Raw genomic sequence first — 18,415 nt, forward strand, 5'->3', positions numbered from 1 at the left:
TCATATAAATTATAGTTAAAATTTGTATTAAAACTAAAAGTTATTAAAAGCTAAATTGGAATTAAATAAATTTATTATATTAATATTTTAATTATGTTAATGATTAAATGTTAAAAAAATTTATTATTTTTAGATTAAAATTATATAATATTGTATTTTTATTTTAACGTTATGTGATCATAATTTATTATCTATTTAATATTGGAGCTATATAATTAATTAAATAGAATTCAAATTTAGGTAAACTTAATTTTTCAGTGCTGCAAGAGAATGAAAAATATATACTTTAGATTCATGGCAAAATTTCAGACAATTTTTCACTAATGAGTTCTAAGAGCTCATTGAAAATAATTGCAAAACGTTTCAAATTATTTCATAAAAATGGAAAAAAAGGGTTTAAAAGTTTTTAATGCAACATCGTTTCATAATATATAATTTTTAACAAATTTTAGTAAATTTAAGAGATATTTAGAAGTTTTGAAACGATTCAAAAACAGTGTTTTGTAATTTCAAAAATGAGCTTTAGGAGAAAATTCAAAAAGATTTTAAAACATCAAATATTTCCTTAAATTTCGAAAAAGAGTAGAAGATTTTAAAGCAAAATGTTTCAATTTAGTAACATTAGAAAATAAAAAATAAATTAACCATAAAATTCTATAAATATTGCGAAGATTTAAGAAGAAAAAAAAAGACTTTTAAACTGCAGAAGATTTAAAAAAATGCAGATTTATGTGAAAGTTTTTGAACTAAAAGAAGCACAGACGTTAAAAACGTAAAGGTTTCAAGTGTATCAATAAATTTTATTCAAGTTCCTAGGAAAATTGGGGATATTTTGAGGCAGCGTTTTACATTTTAAAAAACTTTTCAAAATTTCAAGAAAAATTCCAGTTAGATAAAAATATTTTTAAGAATTTAAAAGGTATTGTACAGATATTTAATTTTAATAGGTCTCGATTTTTCCTATTATTTTGTAGAATCCCGTAAAATACATATTTTTTAAATCTAGATTTTTTGCTGACGAATCTGAAATATTCAAAATTCTTTTATAATATACTTCAAATTCGTAAGAAATTTTTGAAGAAGGCATTTCCGAATATTTATTAAATATTTATTATTTCTTCTGAAATTATAAAAGTCCTAAATATCTTTTAAAAAGGCTCGAATTTTCTTAATAATTTGTAAAATGTTGTAAAATAAAATACATATTTTTTAAATCTTCTGCATTCTTTTTTTGACACATCTGAAATATTTAAAAATCTTTCATTACTGTCTCATGAAAATTATAAAATTTATATAATTCTAAAAAACTGCTGATATTTCTTTCCTTGTAAATAATTTGAAAATTTGTAACTAAAAAAATATCAAAAAAGCTTTGTTGTGTTACGTCAAAATATTGTTTAATGTATTTCTATACCGCACTTCATTTTAAAAAATCTATTTTTATTTGCAAAACGTCTATTAAGTTTCTTAAACTAATACAAAAAAATGTTGACTTCACTGTAGTTAGGGTGCGGGAAGGTAAAAGGGTAAAAAAAATGAGTACAAAAGTAAGCGCCCGCACATAAAAGTCTAGTATTCTAAAAGTGTCTTAATATTTTAAAGATTTCACAAAAAATTGAAGATATTTTAAAAGATATCAAAGGATATCTAAAAATTTCAAGAGATTTGAAAAGATTTCCAAAGATTCTAAAATATTTTGAGAGTTCTCGAGAGTTCATAATTATTTACACAATTTTTGTTATTATTTTTAAAGGAAAAATTATATTAGAACGTGAAATTCCTAAAGTTACGACTGGTTTTCTAAAATAATAATTTTTTTATCATAAGCATAGTTTGCAATTTCAATTTAGAAACAATGAGTTTTCGTACACTGTGAAAAAATTATTATTTAAAATTAAGGACCTTACTTTAATATTTCATTTTAAAATGAAATCAAGTAAAAAAAACCCTTTTTTCTAATTTCAGAATCATTAATTAAAAATGCTTTTCTAGAAGCTTCTACAAAATAATTTCTATTAAATAATAACCTGAATTTATATAAAAATAAGACTTACCCAACTCGAGAAGTATCAATAAAATCTTCATGAAGAAATGCAGATTTAACTTTCAAATCGGGTTTTACAATAAAATAAAACTTCTTTGAGCAGAATTTTCTATTATCCCTATTAAAAATGTCCATCCAATAATAATATTTTTAAAAGACTTTAATCTGGTTTTGCATCACTATTTTCAGTAGTCGCATCCCTTTCCCTTCTTTTCCTCGTAGATCCATCCTTTCCAGATTTTTTCTCAGGCTTAGATCTCCTTTTTGAACTATGCGTCTTATTTTTACGCGATGGGTCTTTTCTCCAAGTAGACTTTCTACTTCTCTCCGAAAGAACTTCAGTCTTTTCGTTAAGAGCAGCTTCAGCAGCAGCCGAAGCGGCTTTCAATGCCAAATATTCTTCCACGGAACCCAACGGCTTTTGTTTTTCCTCCTCGACTTTAATATCATTTGAAGAACCACTTCCAGCGGTTGAATTAGGAAAGTTCAATTTGTACATTCTCTGCCTCTCTCTCAATCTCTTCCTAATTTCCGAATGGATTTTCGACTCCTTGATAACATTCTGGACATCGTCTGTATTATAATATCTCGAAGCCCAGGTTTCAGAAGGTACAGATTGCTCAACAGTCGTTTCAGAAACCGTTTTCTCATCCGTTTTTTCCGAATCAGCGGATTTACCTTTATCATTATTCTCCAAGTCATCCATATCGTCCGGATAATCATCAAGATCTATAATTTCTTCGGTATCCTTTTCTGCCTCCTCATTTCTCAATTCCTTATCTTTTTCTACCAAATTTCGTGTCTCTTCCACTTTTACTTCCACAGAATCTAGCGCATCCTTTGTAGTTTCATTTACTTTTTCTCTAGAAGACACCTTCGAATCCCTTGTTCGGTTTCTAATCTTCTTGCGTGATCTAGACTTTACCTTTGTAGCATCTTTCTCACTCACTTCAGATTCGGATACAGAGGTTTCACTTTGATCAGAGTCTTCACTCTCTCCGGAACTCTCATGAACCTTTGATCTTATATGTCTTCTCCTCTTCACTCTTTTCTTAAACTTGAGCTTTTCAACATTAACATTAATCACTGGCGCTTCCTCTTCACTGTCTGATGTCAACTCGCCTTCTTCCAACTCCTTCTCTGGCGATTTTGGCTTCTCTGGAAATTTAGGCTTCTCTGGAGATTGTTCTTCTTCAGCTACATTTTCGGCTTCATCTGGAACTTTTTCTTCTGTTTTATCTCCCGCTTCATCAGCTCTTTTATTAGTTCCAGGACTCGTAATAATCGGATTTTCCTTCTGCGACTTTTCGAGTTTATCAGCTTCTTTATCCACATCTGGAGATTGTCTAGCTCTCTCCTCAACAACTGGCTCTTCATTCTTCTCACTAGCAGCTGGCGACTCCTCCTCTTTTTTCAATTCCTCGTCTGGAATTTCCCCCACTTCGTCTCCAATTGTACTCGTACTGTGAGTAGTTTCCGTTCCACGTTCGTTTTCTAATCTCTTATTAACACGTTTGCTCTGCTCTTGATTATCCTCACTCTCTTTATTTTCGATAACCTCTTCATTATCATCGTTCTTGTCCTCTCGTTCCTTTTCTAGTCTCTGATTAACACGCTCACTGTCTTCCTCGTTTTCCTTCTCTTTGCTTTCATTTTCCTCCTTCTCTTTATTTTCACTTTCACTGTCACTGGATATAAGTTCTATAGTTGGAGCGGGTTGAATTACCAACATAACGTCATCATCCAAGCCACTTCCTTGTCGCAGAGCGACACTGATTTGTTCCATCTCTTGAACCACGTATTTGCTCACTGATGGATTTACAGCTGATGGATTGGTGGGACCGTTATTTTCGGAACTTGTGCCAGCGGCAGGTTTTTCTGGAATGATGTCCTCTTCCTTGCGAATCAGGGCTCTTATTGCTCGAGCTCGCATTTCCAGCTCGAGCAAATCGAGAAGAGTTTCGCCCTCTTTTGGCTCGGGCTTTTGGCCTTCTAGTTTCACATTCACGTCGGCAGATTTGCTATCCTTTCCCGGAGTTATTGGCTCCATTGGATTTAGTTTTGCTTTCGCTTTGTGCTTTGAAATGTTAAGTGCTTTTCCCTTTGTTTTTTCCGCACTTTTCTTTGACTTTGGTTTCACAGTCACTGAATCTTCTTCCTTGATAACCACGTCATCGTCCGTCAACCATTCTTCGGTGTCTGATATTATTTCGAGTGATGGTCCTGAAAGTTTGGAAGGATTTAACTTGTTCTTTAAAAAAATAATAATATCAGGATAACAGGGTTACCACTAAACTTTATAAAAAAAGGCAAGGTTATTTCCCGGTTTTCAAAGTCAAAAAATATATTTTTCCCGGCTGGCTTTTAAGTGTTTATAACATTAAATATTCAATAATAATTGCTTTATTATATAAATATTGAGAAGAATTAACAATTTTAGAACTTCAAGGTAAAATATCTTATTTGAATTATTCTAAATTTCTTTTTGAATAAAATAGGGGTGGGGGGAATTCTTTTAAATATAAAATTAATGGAGGAACAATAATAGTAGTACTTTCAACGAAAAAAAAACATTTTTCACAAAATAGTTGAGTTTTCTGGCTAAAAAGTCGCATGTTTTAGCGAGAATTGGAATTTTAAACTCGAAAAGATGAACTTTAAAAAAAAGTTTATTTTTTGAATTTTATTCCAAATAGTTGAATTTTCATCCAAAAAAGATTCCTTTCTCACCAAAAGATAACTTTCCAATCCAAAAGGATGAATCTTATATCGAGAAAGAAGAATTTTTGAACAGAAGATGATTGTTTAGCAAAAAAGTTAAATTTTTGACAAAATAATTTTATATTCAAAAAAAAAGTAGAAATTTTAACAAAAAAAGGTGAACTTTTGACCCTAAAAACAATAGTCGACTTTTAAATTAAAAAGAACTGACTTCCAAACATAAAATCTGAGTTTTCAACCAAAATATATTTCTTTTTCACAAAAGATGAATTTTGAATACAAAAATACAAGTTTTATATTCAAAAACATGAATTTTCAACAACCGAGTTAAATTTCCAATTTTCTACCAAAAAATATGGCTTTTTAAAAAATATATAGAATTTTCAACCAAATAGAAAAAGTTTCAACCAAATCGTAGCATTTTTCATCAAAAGAGATGAATTCTGGACCGGAAAAACAATAGTAGACTTTTCAGTTAAAAATAATTGACTTTTAACCATAAAAGCTGAATTTTCAACCAAAATAGATTAATCTTTCAGTAAAAGATGAATTTTTCATACAACAACAACAAAAAAACAGTTTTTCTACCTAAAAAGATAAATGTTCATAAAACCTGTTGAATTTTGAATTTCCGATCAAAAATATGATTTTTCAACAAAATAGTTACATTTTCAACCTAGTAAAAACAATTTCAACCAAATCGTAAAATTTTGAACCAAAAATATGATAGTACACCTTTTCAAATAAAAAGAATTAATTTCCAACAAAAAATATCGTTTTAAGAAAATAGTTGAATTTTCAATAAAATAATTAAAGTTTCAACATAATAGGACTGTTCTCAATCAAAAAATATAAATTGTGAACCAAAAATATGATAGTAGAGTTTTCAATTAAAAAAAGTAGCTTTCAACTATAAAAGACTAATTTTCAAGCCGAAAAGACAAATCTTTTTGAAGATAGTGGAATTTTCAACCATGAAAGATAAATTTTCAATCCAAAAGGATAAATTTCCTGTCCATAAAGAGAAATGTTCAACAACAAAATTGAATTTTCTGCAAAAAAAAATACTTTTTAAGGAAATAGTTCAACCCTCAATAAAATAATTAAATTTTGTAATCAAACATTAGAATTTTTAACGAACGGAGATTAATTTGGAACCAAAAATATAATATGAAACTTTTCAAATAGAAATAAATAAATTTTAACCAGAAAATATGACTTCTTAACAAAATAGATAAATTATCAAACAAATACTAGACATTTTTGCCAAAAGAGATAAATTCTGAACTGAAAATATAATATTGGACTAAAAAAAAAAAAATACAACCGAGAAAAACGAGTTCTCTGTATAAAGATGATTTTTCTATCCAAAAGACAAATATTCAACAAAACAATTGAATTTCCGACCCAAAAAAAAGACTTTTTAATGAAATAGTTTAATTGTGAACAAAATAATTAAATTTTAAACCAAATAGTAGAATGTTCAACCAAAAGAAATTAATTCTGAAAATATATAATATTAAACTTTTCAATAAACAAATGACAACCGAAAAAACGCCTGAAGGTGAATTTTTCTGCCTAAAGGTGAATTTTCAATTTAAAAGCACCAATTTTCCACCCGCAAGACAAAATTTTTTTAATAAAACAATTAAATTTTCAACAAAAGTATTACGTTTAAAACAAATAGTTAAATTTTCAACAAAAGAATTAAATTTTCATTCAAATAGTGGAGTTTTTAGCAAAAAGAGATTAATTCTGAACCAAAAATATAAAAGTAGGCTTCTCAAATAAAAAGAATGAACTTTCAACCAAGAAGCAAAAAATTATGGCTTTAGAACAAAAAAATAGGCATTTTTTAACAAAATAGAGGATTTTCCAACAAAAAGTCAAATTTTGTTTCCAAAAGAGAAGAATTCTGAACCATTTTTTTATCAAAAGATAATATTTTTAAACAAAAGGCCCATTTTCTATCAAAAAAGATGAATGTTCTACAAAACAATTGTGTTTTGGAAAAATAAAAAATGAATTTCTAAGAAAAAAGTTAAATTTTCAACAAAAACAATTAAATTGTTAACCAAATAATAGAATTTATAACCAAGAGAGATTATTTCTGAGCCAAAAATATAATACTACACTTATCAATTAAAAACTTTCAGTCATACAAAATAAAATGCAATAAAAAAAGCAATATTTTCAAGCCAAAAAGATGAATCTTTTTTAATACAGTTGAATTTTGAACCAATAAAGATGAATTTTCAACCAAAAATAATAAATTTTCTACCGAAAGCTGAATTTTCTTTCCAAAAGGATCAATTTTCTATCCAAAAAGCAGAATTCTAAAAAAACAGATGAATTTTCGACTGAAAAACATTAATTTTTAACCAAAAATGTAATGATAAATTTGACTTTGCTTCAAATTATTAAATATATAGCAAAAAATAAACATTAATTTTTGAACGAAACATTAAATTTAAAATCTTACATATTAAATGATCTTCCATATTGATTACAAAAGTGAAGAAAATTTTAGAAAATTCCCGGTTAATGGCCACCTTAAATAATGCAATATTAAAAATTAAATGTTGCCGGATTTACCTGAGTCGTCCGTTTCGTCAGTGTCTGAAGAATCCGTCATACGTTGGCCGCTTATAATACTCAGAATTCTTCTTCTCGACATTCCACTTAATTCGTTTCCACACAACTCTTCGAGATCGTAAAGATTCATTTTCTAAGATAAGAAAGGAAATATTTTAAGGTTGAAATTAAAGGGTGGATAGTGGTCATAAATTCTATTTTATGTTTTAAAAAATATCAGCTTAGTTCCGATAGGTCGCTTAAGTCATTAAAATAAATTTGATTAGTTTTCACTTTAAAAAAAATACAGATTTAAGGCTTTAACACTCTTTTACCTCTAGAGAATATTTGCTATTAATTAAGAAATAAGCATTTAACTTTATAAAACAAAGGAAATTTTGTTGAATATACAATAGTATCAGGTTTAGAATGCAAATTTTTTTACTTTATTCAAATTAATGATATGAAATGACCACTACAGTTTTTTTCCCTGAAATGATATGCAAAATATTCCTTCTAAAATATAGGTGAAATATTTTCCATAATGAATTAATTAAAAATATTTATACCGGGTGACGGACAAAATCTTGAATTTTTATAATACACCAGAAATATACATTTTTACAGTTCAAATATACCAAAAATAAACGAAAAAATAATACATAAAATATAAATAAAATGAAAAATAAAAATAATAAATAAATTAAAATAACAATGATGTGATCTTCGAATTCAATTAAATTCTTTTCAATTGATCCTGAATTTTTTTATTCATTCTGGATGCATATCAATGGATATCCATGGATTCATATCAATGGATAATATCTGGAAATTTTTTTATCATAAAATGTAGTGTCTATTTCCTAATAAATAATTTCTTGGGATACCAGAGTTTTTTAGCCTTCAATTGGAACTTTTCGAAACTCAAAAACTATTAAAATTCAAGTTATTCCCTAAAACCGTCCAGCGGAACTTTTTAACCATTTCTTAAAAAATGAAAGAAAATTGACAGCAATGTTTTGTTCCCAAAGGGAAGAAATTTATGGGGTAGCTTCACAAAAATAATAAAAAAAACATTTTTATTATTAAAAGGATAAAATAATATAAAAATTAAATTTTAAATATCAGTTTTGCGAAGTGTCAAAGTCGTAATTTTTATTTTTATTTCTTCGAAACACGAAGATATTTTTTCAAAACTGCAAATTCATTATATAATTAATTTTTAAAGAAGATTGAATTTATCCTTTGAAAAATGGAAAAAGACGCTTGACTCCTTATGCATTTCCACCCTTAAAATTAAATTATTAAAAAATTTAATAATTCCAAATTGAAACCAGAAGTTGATTAATTTAGAATGCATACAATTCCAAATTGAATTGTTTTAGTTTGAAATATTCAAACATATCTGATTTTAATTTGAACGGCTCCAAAACTTTACAATTTCAAATCGAAAGGATAATTAGATTCGAAAATTTCAACATGAATCCTCCAAGATCCCAACATTTAATTTCAAATTAAAAGCTTTAATGGCTGAACAATGATTACAGAGATCAATTTGGTCAAAAAATTAACTCTTTGATTCAAAATTGATGTTTTTTTTTAATTCTTCTGTTTTAGTAAAAAATTAATTTTTTGCTTAAAAATGCAAATGTTTGCTTGAAAATTATTTTTTTATGGTTGATACTTTAAGTATTTTCTTGGAAGTTATTTTTTTTATTAAATCCGAAAGTTTTATTTTAAGAATTATATTTTTTATTATTTTTTTTAGAATATAAATTATTACATTTTGCCTTAAAAATGCATCTGTTCATGTCGAAAATTTCACTACTTGGTTAAAAGTTAAAGTACTTTGTTCAAGTTTTATTTTTTGTGTTGATGATTGATAATTTTAATTTAAAAACTTTTTGTTTGTTAAAAATTAATCTCTTCAAGTGGAGATTCCATTACTTTGCTTAATTTTCAACTGATTGCTTGAAACTTTATTTTTTAATGAAGTTTATATTCTGGTGTTGAAAAATCAACTACTTTGTAGCAAATATTTTGTTTCTAATTAAAAGTTAATTCTGTTAAATAAAAATTTAAATACACAACTTATGGTTAAAAATGTAACTAAAAAAATTTAGTTTAAATTTAAATATTCGTTAAAAATTTTTTAGAAATCAGCATCACGCCCATTGTTTAAATTATTGAGTTGATAATTTTTACAATTTGTTAATGATTCGTATTTTTGTTAGAAAAGTAATCTATTTGGTTTAAAAATCAACTGTTTAGTTAAAAATGCATATATTTGGTGGAAAATTCGTCTTTTTTATAGAAAATGAATCTTCTGCGTTGAAAATTTATTTTATTTGTAATAGCAAAATCGGAATTTTAAGATGGGGAGCTCAAAAAATGTTTAAAAAAGGGGAAATATGATAATTTTTTACGAAAAAAGGGGATAATAGAGAAAATATTAAATATACATTTTCAACAAGGAGAAAAGAATTTTCAAAATCAGTAACAAAATTGAAAATTTTAGGAAAGAAATGTTGCAATTTTTTTATGAGAAATGTTATACTTTTAAATAATATTCAATGATTTTTTAAATGATTTATGCCATCAAAGAACTTATTTTTAAAAATTGGATACATGAGACATTGAATAAACTTAGGTCGTTGGAAATCCATTCAGGGCAACATAAAAAATTTTTAAAAAAATTAAAATTGTTTAAATAGATAAATTATATGCATTTCAAATCGTTATCATAATCAAGACTATTTTCTCTTTTAAAAATGCTATCACTGACAATTAAGTTATGATAATTATACCTAAGCATCATTAAATTTTTCTTTCCAAAATTTGTTGTTTTGTTCTTACTATAATTCATTCTTTAAATGTAAATTTAAAACTACATTCTTTGAAGCTCTTAAACTCAAATTGAAATTATTTCAAGTTTAAGCAATTAACATATTTTACATTTAAAAAATATTTTATTACACCAAAAAACTATTTGAGCTTTAAAGATTTATTCTGATCCTCAATACTTTATTTCAAATTAATCAAAAAAACATTTGTTAAATTTTAATTGGCAAGCTATACAAATAAAATTTAAGTTTGCAGTCCGAAATTTTAATAAATTTAGATTTTTTGAGTACGTCAAAGTTAATTTGTTGCTAATAAATATAGCAAAAAGGAAATATTCTTCCAATGAATCTTATTAATTAAACCATTTTTACTATGATGGTATAATTTATAAAGTACTTTATTCCGCATATTTATTTATTACCTTAAGAGCCTGAGGCAACATTCTTCGTATCTTTTCCAGTTTAACAGATTTAAACAATTGGGCAGCAAGTTGTCTGCGATCATTTAAATAATCTTTAATAGGCTTTAAATCTCGTACATCTGTCTCCTCGTCATCTGAAGAAAACGACGAAGTACTTTCCGAGCTGCTGGTACTAGAGTCAGTGATCTATAAAATAAGTTTAATTACAATTTGGTTTAATTCTGCAAACCATAATGAATAAAAACATAGAAAAAAATCAGTAATAAGAAACAATAATTAAATCTTAAATTTAGATGTTAAGGGTACCTACTGAAATTTAAAAAAAATCCAAAACAAGGCCAGGGTTTTTCCCGGTTTCTAGTTTTTTTTAGGTATAATTTTTCTTGATAAAAATAAATAATATTTTATTAAACCCTTTAATTATACATGTATGTTAATAGTTACACTGTAATTAACTAAGTCGATTAAGAATAGGGAAAAACGTATAATCAAATGGGTGTTTAGAAAAAGGCTCCTCTACAAATTGTTCATTTTAGTGTCAAAATGTCCCCTGAATTTTGGCAGAATTACAAAATATATTTAAGGGTCCTTCAAACCCAGCTTTGCGAAAACTTCCTTATTTTATGTTAATTGTCATTATTGATGGATTATTTTAATTCAGAATACATCTTATACTTTATTTTTAGTAAAATATATCACCTAGACTATTTGAAAATTTAAAGAAAGCCTATTTTTGCAACAAAAAAATTTACAACCCGCCGTTAATGTATTATTTTACTTTGAAATCCATGTATTTTATGCTATTGTATTCTAAAGTAAAATAATCCATTAACAGTATCAACTTTTTGTAAAAATTGACTTGAAAGAACCCCAAATAATGTTTTTAAATTCTGTCAAAAATCTTGGTGATACAGTTTATTAAAAATAAAAAAATATATGTATTCAAAAGTCAAATAATCCATTTACAAACGCAACACAAATAAAATAAGCTTTTTTTCTTACAAAAATCGCTTGAGAGGCCCCGAAATTCAGTTTTTTTATGTGCAAAAATTCAGTGGACATTTTAATACAAAAGAGAAATATTTTTAGGGGCTCCATTTTAGAAGAAAAAACAACAAATCTGTTTAGATCACCCTAAGAAATATTCAGGACGGACTCAATTACGAATGAATTAAATTTTTTTACATTCTTCAAAGTCAAAAAAGGCTTCGAAATTTTTTTCGAATTTCAGTCAATTATTGTCAAAGGGTTTCTTATCCAATTTGCCCTGTTTTAGGGAAAAAAGCTTCACACCATTTTAAATAAGAAAATAAATTTTTCAGGTAATTGAAAACTTTTCAGTGACAAAATTGCTATAGGAAAAAAAATCGCCAAGAGGGAGGAATCAAATTTGAAGATAAAGCTAATTGTTTACCATCTGAGTTTTATTTAATAAAAATCATCTTTACAAATGGTGTTTTAACACTTTTTCTGAGTAATTATAGATTTCTTATCATAAAAATAGGCTAGAAAAATACTCTAACAAAAAAAAGTTGTTAATTAAATCGATAATATTAATGTTCAAAATAAAAGTTCATTTTGAAACAATAACTTAAATGTTTGACAAAATATTTAAATTTTCAATGAAAAAACTTAAATGTTATCAAAAATAAAATAAACATTCAATACAGAAGAATAATTTTCTATATAAAAATCGAATTTTCACCCAAATATATACATTTTTAACTAAATAGTTGAATTTTTAACTAAACTTTTTTAGTTAAATTTTTAACCATAAATGGTGTATTTGAATTTTTATTCAACAGAATTAACTTTTAATTTAAAAAAATTATTTGCCACAAAGCAGTTGATTTTTCAACCCCAGAATATAAACTTCATTAGAAAATTTAAATTTCAATCAATCAGTTGAATGCTTAGCAAAGTAATTGAATCTTCTGCTAAAAAAATTAATTTTTAACAACAAAAAATGTTTTTCAATTAAAATTATCAATCTTCAACACAAAATATAAAACTTGAACAAAGTGCTTCAACTTTTAACCAAGTAATGAAATTTTCGACATGAAGAGATGAATTTTTAAACAAAATGTAATAGTTTATATTCTAAAAAAAAATAATTCTTAAAATAAAACATTAGGATTTAACAAAAAAAGAACTTCCAACAAAATACTTAAATTATCAACCATAAAAGATTAATTTTCAAGCAAACATTTGAATTTTTAAGCAAAAATTATTTTTCTACTAAACAAGATGAATTTTCAAAAACAAAAATACACACATTTTAAATCAAATAGTTAAATTTTCTACTAAATTGATGAATTTTCGAGCCAAAAATACTCATTTTTTCCAAAAAGCGTTAAATTATCAGCAAAAAAGCTCATTTTCAACGGAAACAGCCTAATTTTTATCGAGACAGTTCAAGTTTTAACCAAGAAAGGTGAAATTTTTACAGAAGGAGATAATTTTTCATAAAAAAAAATGTGAGACAAAGAAGAAAAAAATTTCAATAAAACTGTTAAATTTTCAAGCAAAAAATACAAATTTTCAATAAAATAGTAGAATTTTTAAAAAAGAAGTATGGCTCTTTAACAACATTGTTGACTTTATAACAAAGTAACTTAATTTTGAAACAAATATTAAAAATTTTTAACCGAAATAAAAGAAATCTCAACCTAGTCCGAGGCCAGTAATAAGTAAATCAAAGAATCATGAAAAAATATTTATTGTAATTAAATAATGAATGATTAATTATTTTTGATATAAGAATACAAGAAACTATACAACATAATCAAACATCGCTATTGAATGTAATATAAAAATAAAAGATATCAATTATTTACATTCAGTGAAGCCGAAATATTTGAGGTTATCTCTGAAATGTTAATAGTCTATACATTCTATGCCAAGCAACAATACATTAGTTAAATATTGAAAAAAAAAACAAGAATTTATAAAAATTTATAAAAATATATATATTACTAGTATAATGCTTTTAATTAATATATTATAAGCTTATAAACTTACTTCCCCAGATCTCCGTGGTGGTTTCATTTTCGTTCTTCTTTCAGACATCATCATTATCACAAATAAAATGACGTCAAGTTAATATTATGGTCATAAAATTGACTTATATTCACACACTTTTATTTTTATTTTCACGTTTTTAAACAAATTCATCAAATAAATATTAGATTTGATTTGACAATTTGACACTTGCATTCCTTGCATTGCATTTACAACCCTGACCTCTAAAATGCTACATCGCATGTCATGTGCTACAGTGCTGCCATCATGAAATATATTTGAAATCTTGTATTTCAAGAATGATTTAAACAATAGTTTTTGAAATATAAAATGCATAAAAAATTAATAAAGTCATATTAAAAAATAAAATTCAGCTTAATAACCCTACAGTATTTGTATTAAATGTTGACTAAAATATCTAGAATTTCCCGCCACTTTACTCTACATTTCGTTAGGTTGGCTTGTCTGCCTCTGCCAACAAAGCTGACGAAGCTGTATCCAAATAATGTCAAAATTAACCTATATCGTCGTTCGTAGATTAATTATTGTGTAAATAAACTTTATTAAATTATGGATATTTCTCGAATAGTGTACTTAAAGAAAATCGAAAGCATTTACAACCTTAGAAAACGTATATGTGCCTCAGTTTAATCGTGCAGTCCATAATAGAATCTGACAGCTGACAGCTAACCTGAAATCGCCATCATAACAACTAAAAAAACTATAGTTCTATGTGATTAAAAAAATATTATTTAAATATCGGTGAAATAATCACACGTGGTTTTATTGTGAGTGCAATAATAATTTTAAAGTTAGTTTTTAAAGAGTTCGCAGATAGTGAAAATTATCTAACGGGACGCTCTAGTTTTCTAAGAATTTTATCAAGATTGATCAAGATTAAACTTCAAAGACTTTAATCTTTAGAGTACAAAAAAATCTGATCAATATGTTGAGTCGATTTAAATCTGCGTTGATGAATGCAGTGGGTGCAAGTGAATTGGGTTTACAGTATCCTAATGACTCTGATAGCGATGCTGTTACGGATTATATTAATTCGAATTTAACAATTGAAGTAGAGACTAAACCTTACAGCAGGCCCAGCTTTTTAGGATTGACTAATGATGAAACACAGGTATGTTTTTTAATAACTATTTATTTTTAGGCTTATTTCTTTATTTGTTTGTGAGGTCATATAAATTTAATTTTTCTAAGATTCCTGTGAAAATGAAAAGAAATTTCTAAACTTTTTGGATGTCAATTAAAAATTTTAACAAAAAAGGTATTTTTATTAACATATTAGAATTTTTTATCAAAAAAAATTAAATATTACGGAAACAAAAATTTTATATCAAAAATTAAATTTTTCACCCGAGAATATAAATTTTCCAGGAAATAATTAATTTTTAAGCAAAGAATTACATTTTTAACCAAATAAATGAATTTTCTAACAAGATGATTCATTTTCTACAAAAAAAGACAAATTTTTAAATAAATTGATGAATTTTCAAAGAAAACATTACTATTAAACAAACTGGTCCCACCTTTAAGCACTTAGGTATTTTCTCAACCAAAAAAGATGAATTCTTAACAAAAAGTGTAATAATTTATGTGTCAATTCAAGAAGGTTCTTATTTAAAATAAAAAGAAAAACAGTTAAGTTAATGAAATGAAATTAACAAAATAGTTAATCCTCAACCAAAAAGATGAATTTTTAACAAAGTGTTTACATTTTCAGCGAAACAAAATTAATTCGAAACCAATTAATTGAAATTTCAACCAAAACAGATACATTTTTAATGAAAAATGTAATAGTTGATAATTAAACTAAAAAGTGTTTAAATTAATTCAAAATGGTGAATTTTAAACAAACTAGTTCAATCCTCAGTTAAAAAAGATTTTTTTAAACTAAACATTTGAAATTTCATTAAAAAAAAAAGATGCAATTTCTACCAGAGGAGATTAATTTTCAAATCATAATACAACAAAATTGTTGAATTTACAATCAAAAAAGATCGTTTAGTCTAGAATAAAATATAGTTTAAGGTATATTATAATTTGAAGAAAATAATACTTTTTCATACAAAATAATAATTTGGAATGGCTATTTTTTTATTTTCTTCATTTATCCACTTTTTTAGATGGATAATGATTTAATATTCTTTTATGTTTAATAACAATTTAAAATTAAATCTGCACTTCAAAAATGGGCTGAACCACTACAATTTTAATTTTTAGGGAAAAAGTGAATAAACAAATATGAATTGTGTTTAAAAGTTAATTTTCAATAAAAATAAAAAAAAATCATTCTTAATTCAAATACGAAATTCTTGTAAACGAAAAAAATAAACAAGAATCTGGTCATTTTTATCCTGTTTCTATTTTTTTATTTTCCTCTTTATTATTTTTTTTTTATTTTAAAGAATTTCAAAGTTACATTTTAATCTTGAATGTTAGAGAGGAATTTTAATTTTTATTTATTCTGAATTTAATTCTCTAAATTTTAAAAACATTCTTTCATGGCTGACTTGGATCAATTTTGACTGAATTCTATCTCTAATTTTTTTCTGAAGATATTTTTGAAATATTTCCCAAATGTTTTAAGCCAAAATTGAAAAAAATCTTTGGGGCCCTTTTTAATTAATTTTAATTTTCAATGTTTCTTGTTGAGTTATTAAGTGTATTTCAAAATTAATCACTGTAAATTGAATTTTAATTGGTCTAAAGTCCTCCTTCTTAGTGCATTGGGCGCCGAAGTAGAGCAAGAATTAAAGTGTACAAAATTCCATGTAAAATTAAAAAAGAATGAAATTTTGTATCTTCAGTAAATTAAGAGATCTCACTTCCAGAAGTGATTTTTTATTAAATTTTTTTTAATTTTTCGGTTATTCGAAATTAAATGTTCATTTTTTATCAAGCTTTTTTAAAACGTATAATAAGATATTTTCTTTAAAATCAATAAGCCGATTATTTTGATTAAAAGGTTTAAAAGCATCTACAGTTCGGAGCTAGTAAAAAATCATATATGAAATTATTTTTTAGTCCAAATTTTAGCAACTCTTGTCGATGGGCACGATTTTATGTCAACATTTCGCGAAATATTAAATATAACACTAAACATTCAATTTCGAGTATCTTCATTGTTTAAAATAGTACTTAAAAATCTATTCAGACAAAAACTGAATCTTATTTTAACCTTTTTCATTAATTACATTGGTCGGAATCTTTATTTTATGAAGTATTTTCTGGTTTACTATATTTTATTATATAATTATTGTTCTTTCACTTGGTTGAAGTTTGTTGCCTCTCATAATCGCGAACATTTAAACATAATTTTAATTTTTAAAACTGACTTATCTAGCTGTAACTTAAACTGTAGGAAAAAAATTTCTCTCCTACTATCCCCTTGGATATGAGACCCTAAATCGCTAAAAAACCCCACAGTTTTCACTCAATTTGTAGTGCGCATTAACGCTAAAATCTTGCTTTTCTCTTCCGAGGGGAAAAACGCGTCATTATGCCAAATATTAGGTACAAATTCGTATAAGGTTCGTAATAACATTATTACATTATTTCCGATAAATTGAAAATACAGTTTTTAAATATTTCATCAATGAAAAAAATGTTGTTAGTTTGGTAATTTTACAACTGTATTAATTATGACTTGGCTGTGTCTTTTGTTAGTGTAAATATTTATTTTTTACGAAATAATGTCAATACAATGTTTGAAGAATAACTTGTACTTTGAAGAATACTTGAAAACTTATTGCTAACTACAATATTTTTGATAATTTTTAATGGAATTTGATCCTAAACAAAACATTTTATTTGAACACACAAGACTTTAAATTAAAACAAGAAATTCAGTACACTGTAATTTAAAATTAATTATGTACAAATAAAGTAAAAAAAATGTGCTGCATTGTGAATGATCTCATCAATTTATCTTAAGAGGGAAAACATTAATTTGCATAGAACATTAAGATAATTATTTAACCAAAAAATGTGGTTAATAATCTCACATTTTTACATGTGTTCACGAATTTTTTAACTACGATTTTTTAATTTAAAAACATAACCCCATAATTAGTATGCAACTACAATATTTCTTTGTCAAATTAGTTTTCACTATATTGTGATTATTAAAATGATTTTACTTTCAAAATCGAAACATTTTCGGAAACACAAAACTTTTTCAAAGTAAAATTTGTGTACGAAAAATCAATGGAAGAAATCATTTGAATTAATATTTCTTTAAATGTAATGTTCCTTACAATTCGTATTTATTATTGATACTACTGTAGGATTTTCAAATTTACAAAAGTTAAATTTCATAGACATAATTCCTTATGATAACCCTACAATTTCATTAGTTAACGTAATTTCTCTGCTGCAAACAATTGTTTTGAAATTTATTATTCGCACAAACAGATTGTTTCAAAAATAACAGCAATAAAAATTAAAATTAAATTAAATTTCAAAAATACGCATATTTAATTTAATTACGTATACGTGACTAAAAGAATAATTTGTAAAGATTTTTTAATAAAAATAAAAAAAATGAGTGCTAAAACTAGTACTATAATTGGTATTGTTTTTCGTTAATTGTGTTTCGTTAAAATAAAATAAGGTTTTAAGAATACTGCAAGATTGATCAATAGTTATTATACAGAGAGCAGATTTCAATCATGGTTTAAATAACACAGGCCGACAAAATTTGACAAAGGTCCGGAACCAGAGACCAGACCTAGTATACCCGAAGGTTTTTGCTGCGCTGAATCCGAATCCGACCT

At 25.7% G+C, this 18,415-nt stretch overlaps 2 protein-coding genes across 2 annotated transcripts in view; one reads left to right on the top strand and one right to left on the bottom strand.

The window, feature by feature from the left end:
* Positions 1–2,138: 2,138 nt before the first annotated feature.
* Positions 2,139–13,845, bottom strand: LOC117169200 (neurofilament heavy polypeptide-like). The gene is made up of 4 exons (XM_033355442.1): positions 13,626–13,845; positions 10,605–10,790; positions 7,361–7,493; positions 2,139–4,267 (listed from the first exon to the last, which is right to left on the bottom strand). Exons 1-4 carry the CDS (start codon positions 13,677–13,679, stop codon positions 2,205–2,207), a joined length of 2,436 nt encoding a protein of 811 aa, XP_033211333.1. The 5' UTR covers positions 13,680–13,845; the 3' UTR covers positions 2,139–2,204.
* Positions 13,846–14,124: 279 nt separating this feature from the next.
* Positions 14,125–18,415, top strand: part of LOC117170110 (protein phosphatase 1H) — a 20,454-nt gene continuing 16,163 nt past the window's right edge. Inside the window, exon 1 of the mRNA XM_033356642.1 lies at positions 14,125–14,757. Coding sequence (XP_033212533.1) covers positions 14,572–14,757 — 186 coding nt within the window. The 5' untranslated portion in view covers positions 14,125–14,571. The remainder of the gene's footprint in view (positions 14,758–18,415) is intronic.

Source organism: Belonocnema kinseyi, chromosome 3, assembly GCF_010883055.1.
Source record: "Belonocnema kinseyi isolate 2016_QV_RU_SX_M_011 chromosome 3, B_treatae_v1, whole genome shotgun sequence".
Classification (NCBI taxonomy): domain Eukaryota; kingdom Metazoa; phylum Arthropoda; class Insecta; order Hymenoptera; family Cynipidae; genus Belonocnema; species Belonocnema kinseyi.

Coding starts and splice junctions, on each gene's coding strand:
- LOC117169200 (XM_033355442.1), bottom strand. CDS start 13,679: ATGATGATGTCTGAAAGAAGAACGAAAATGAAACCACCACGGAGATCT. Junction 10,791..13,625: donor CACCACGGAGATCTGGGGAA/GTAAGTTTATAA, acceptor CTTATTTTATAG/ATCACTGACTCTAGTACCAG. Junction 7,494..10,604: donor TGTTGCCTCAGGCTCTTAAG/GTAATAAATAAA, acceptor TTCTTATCTTAG/AAAATGAATCTTTACGATCT.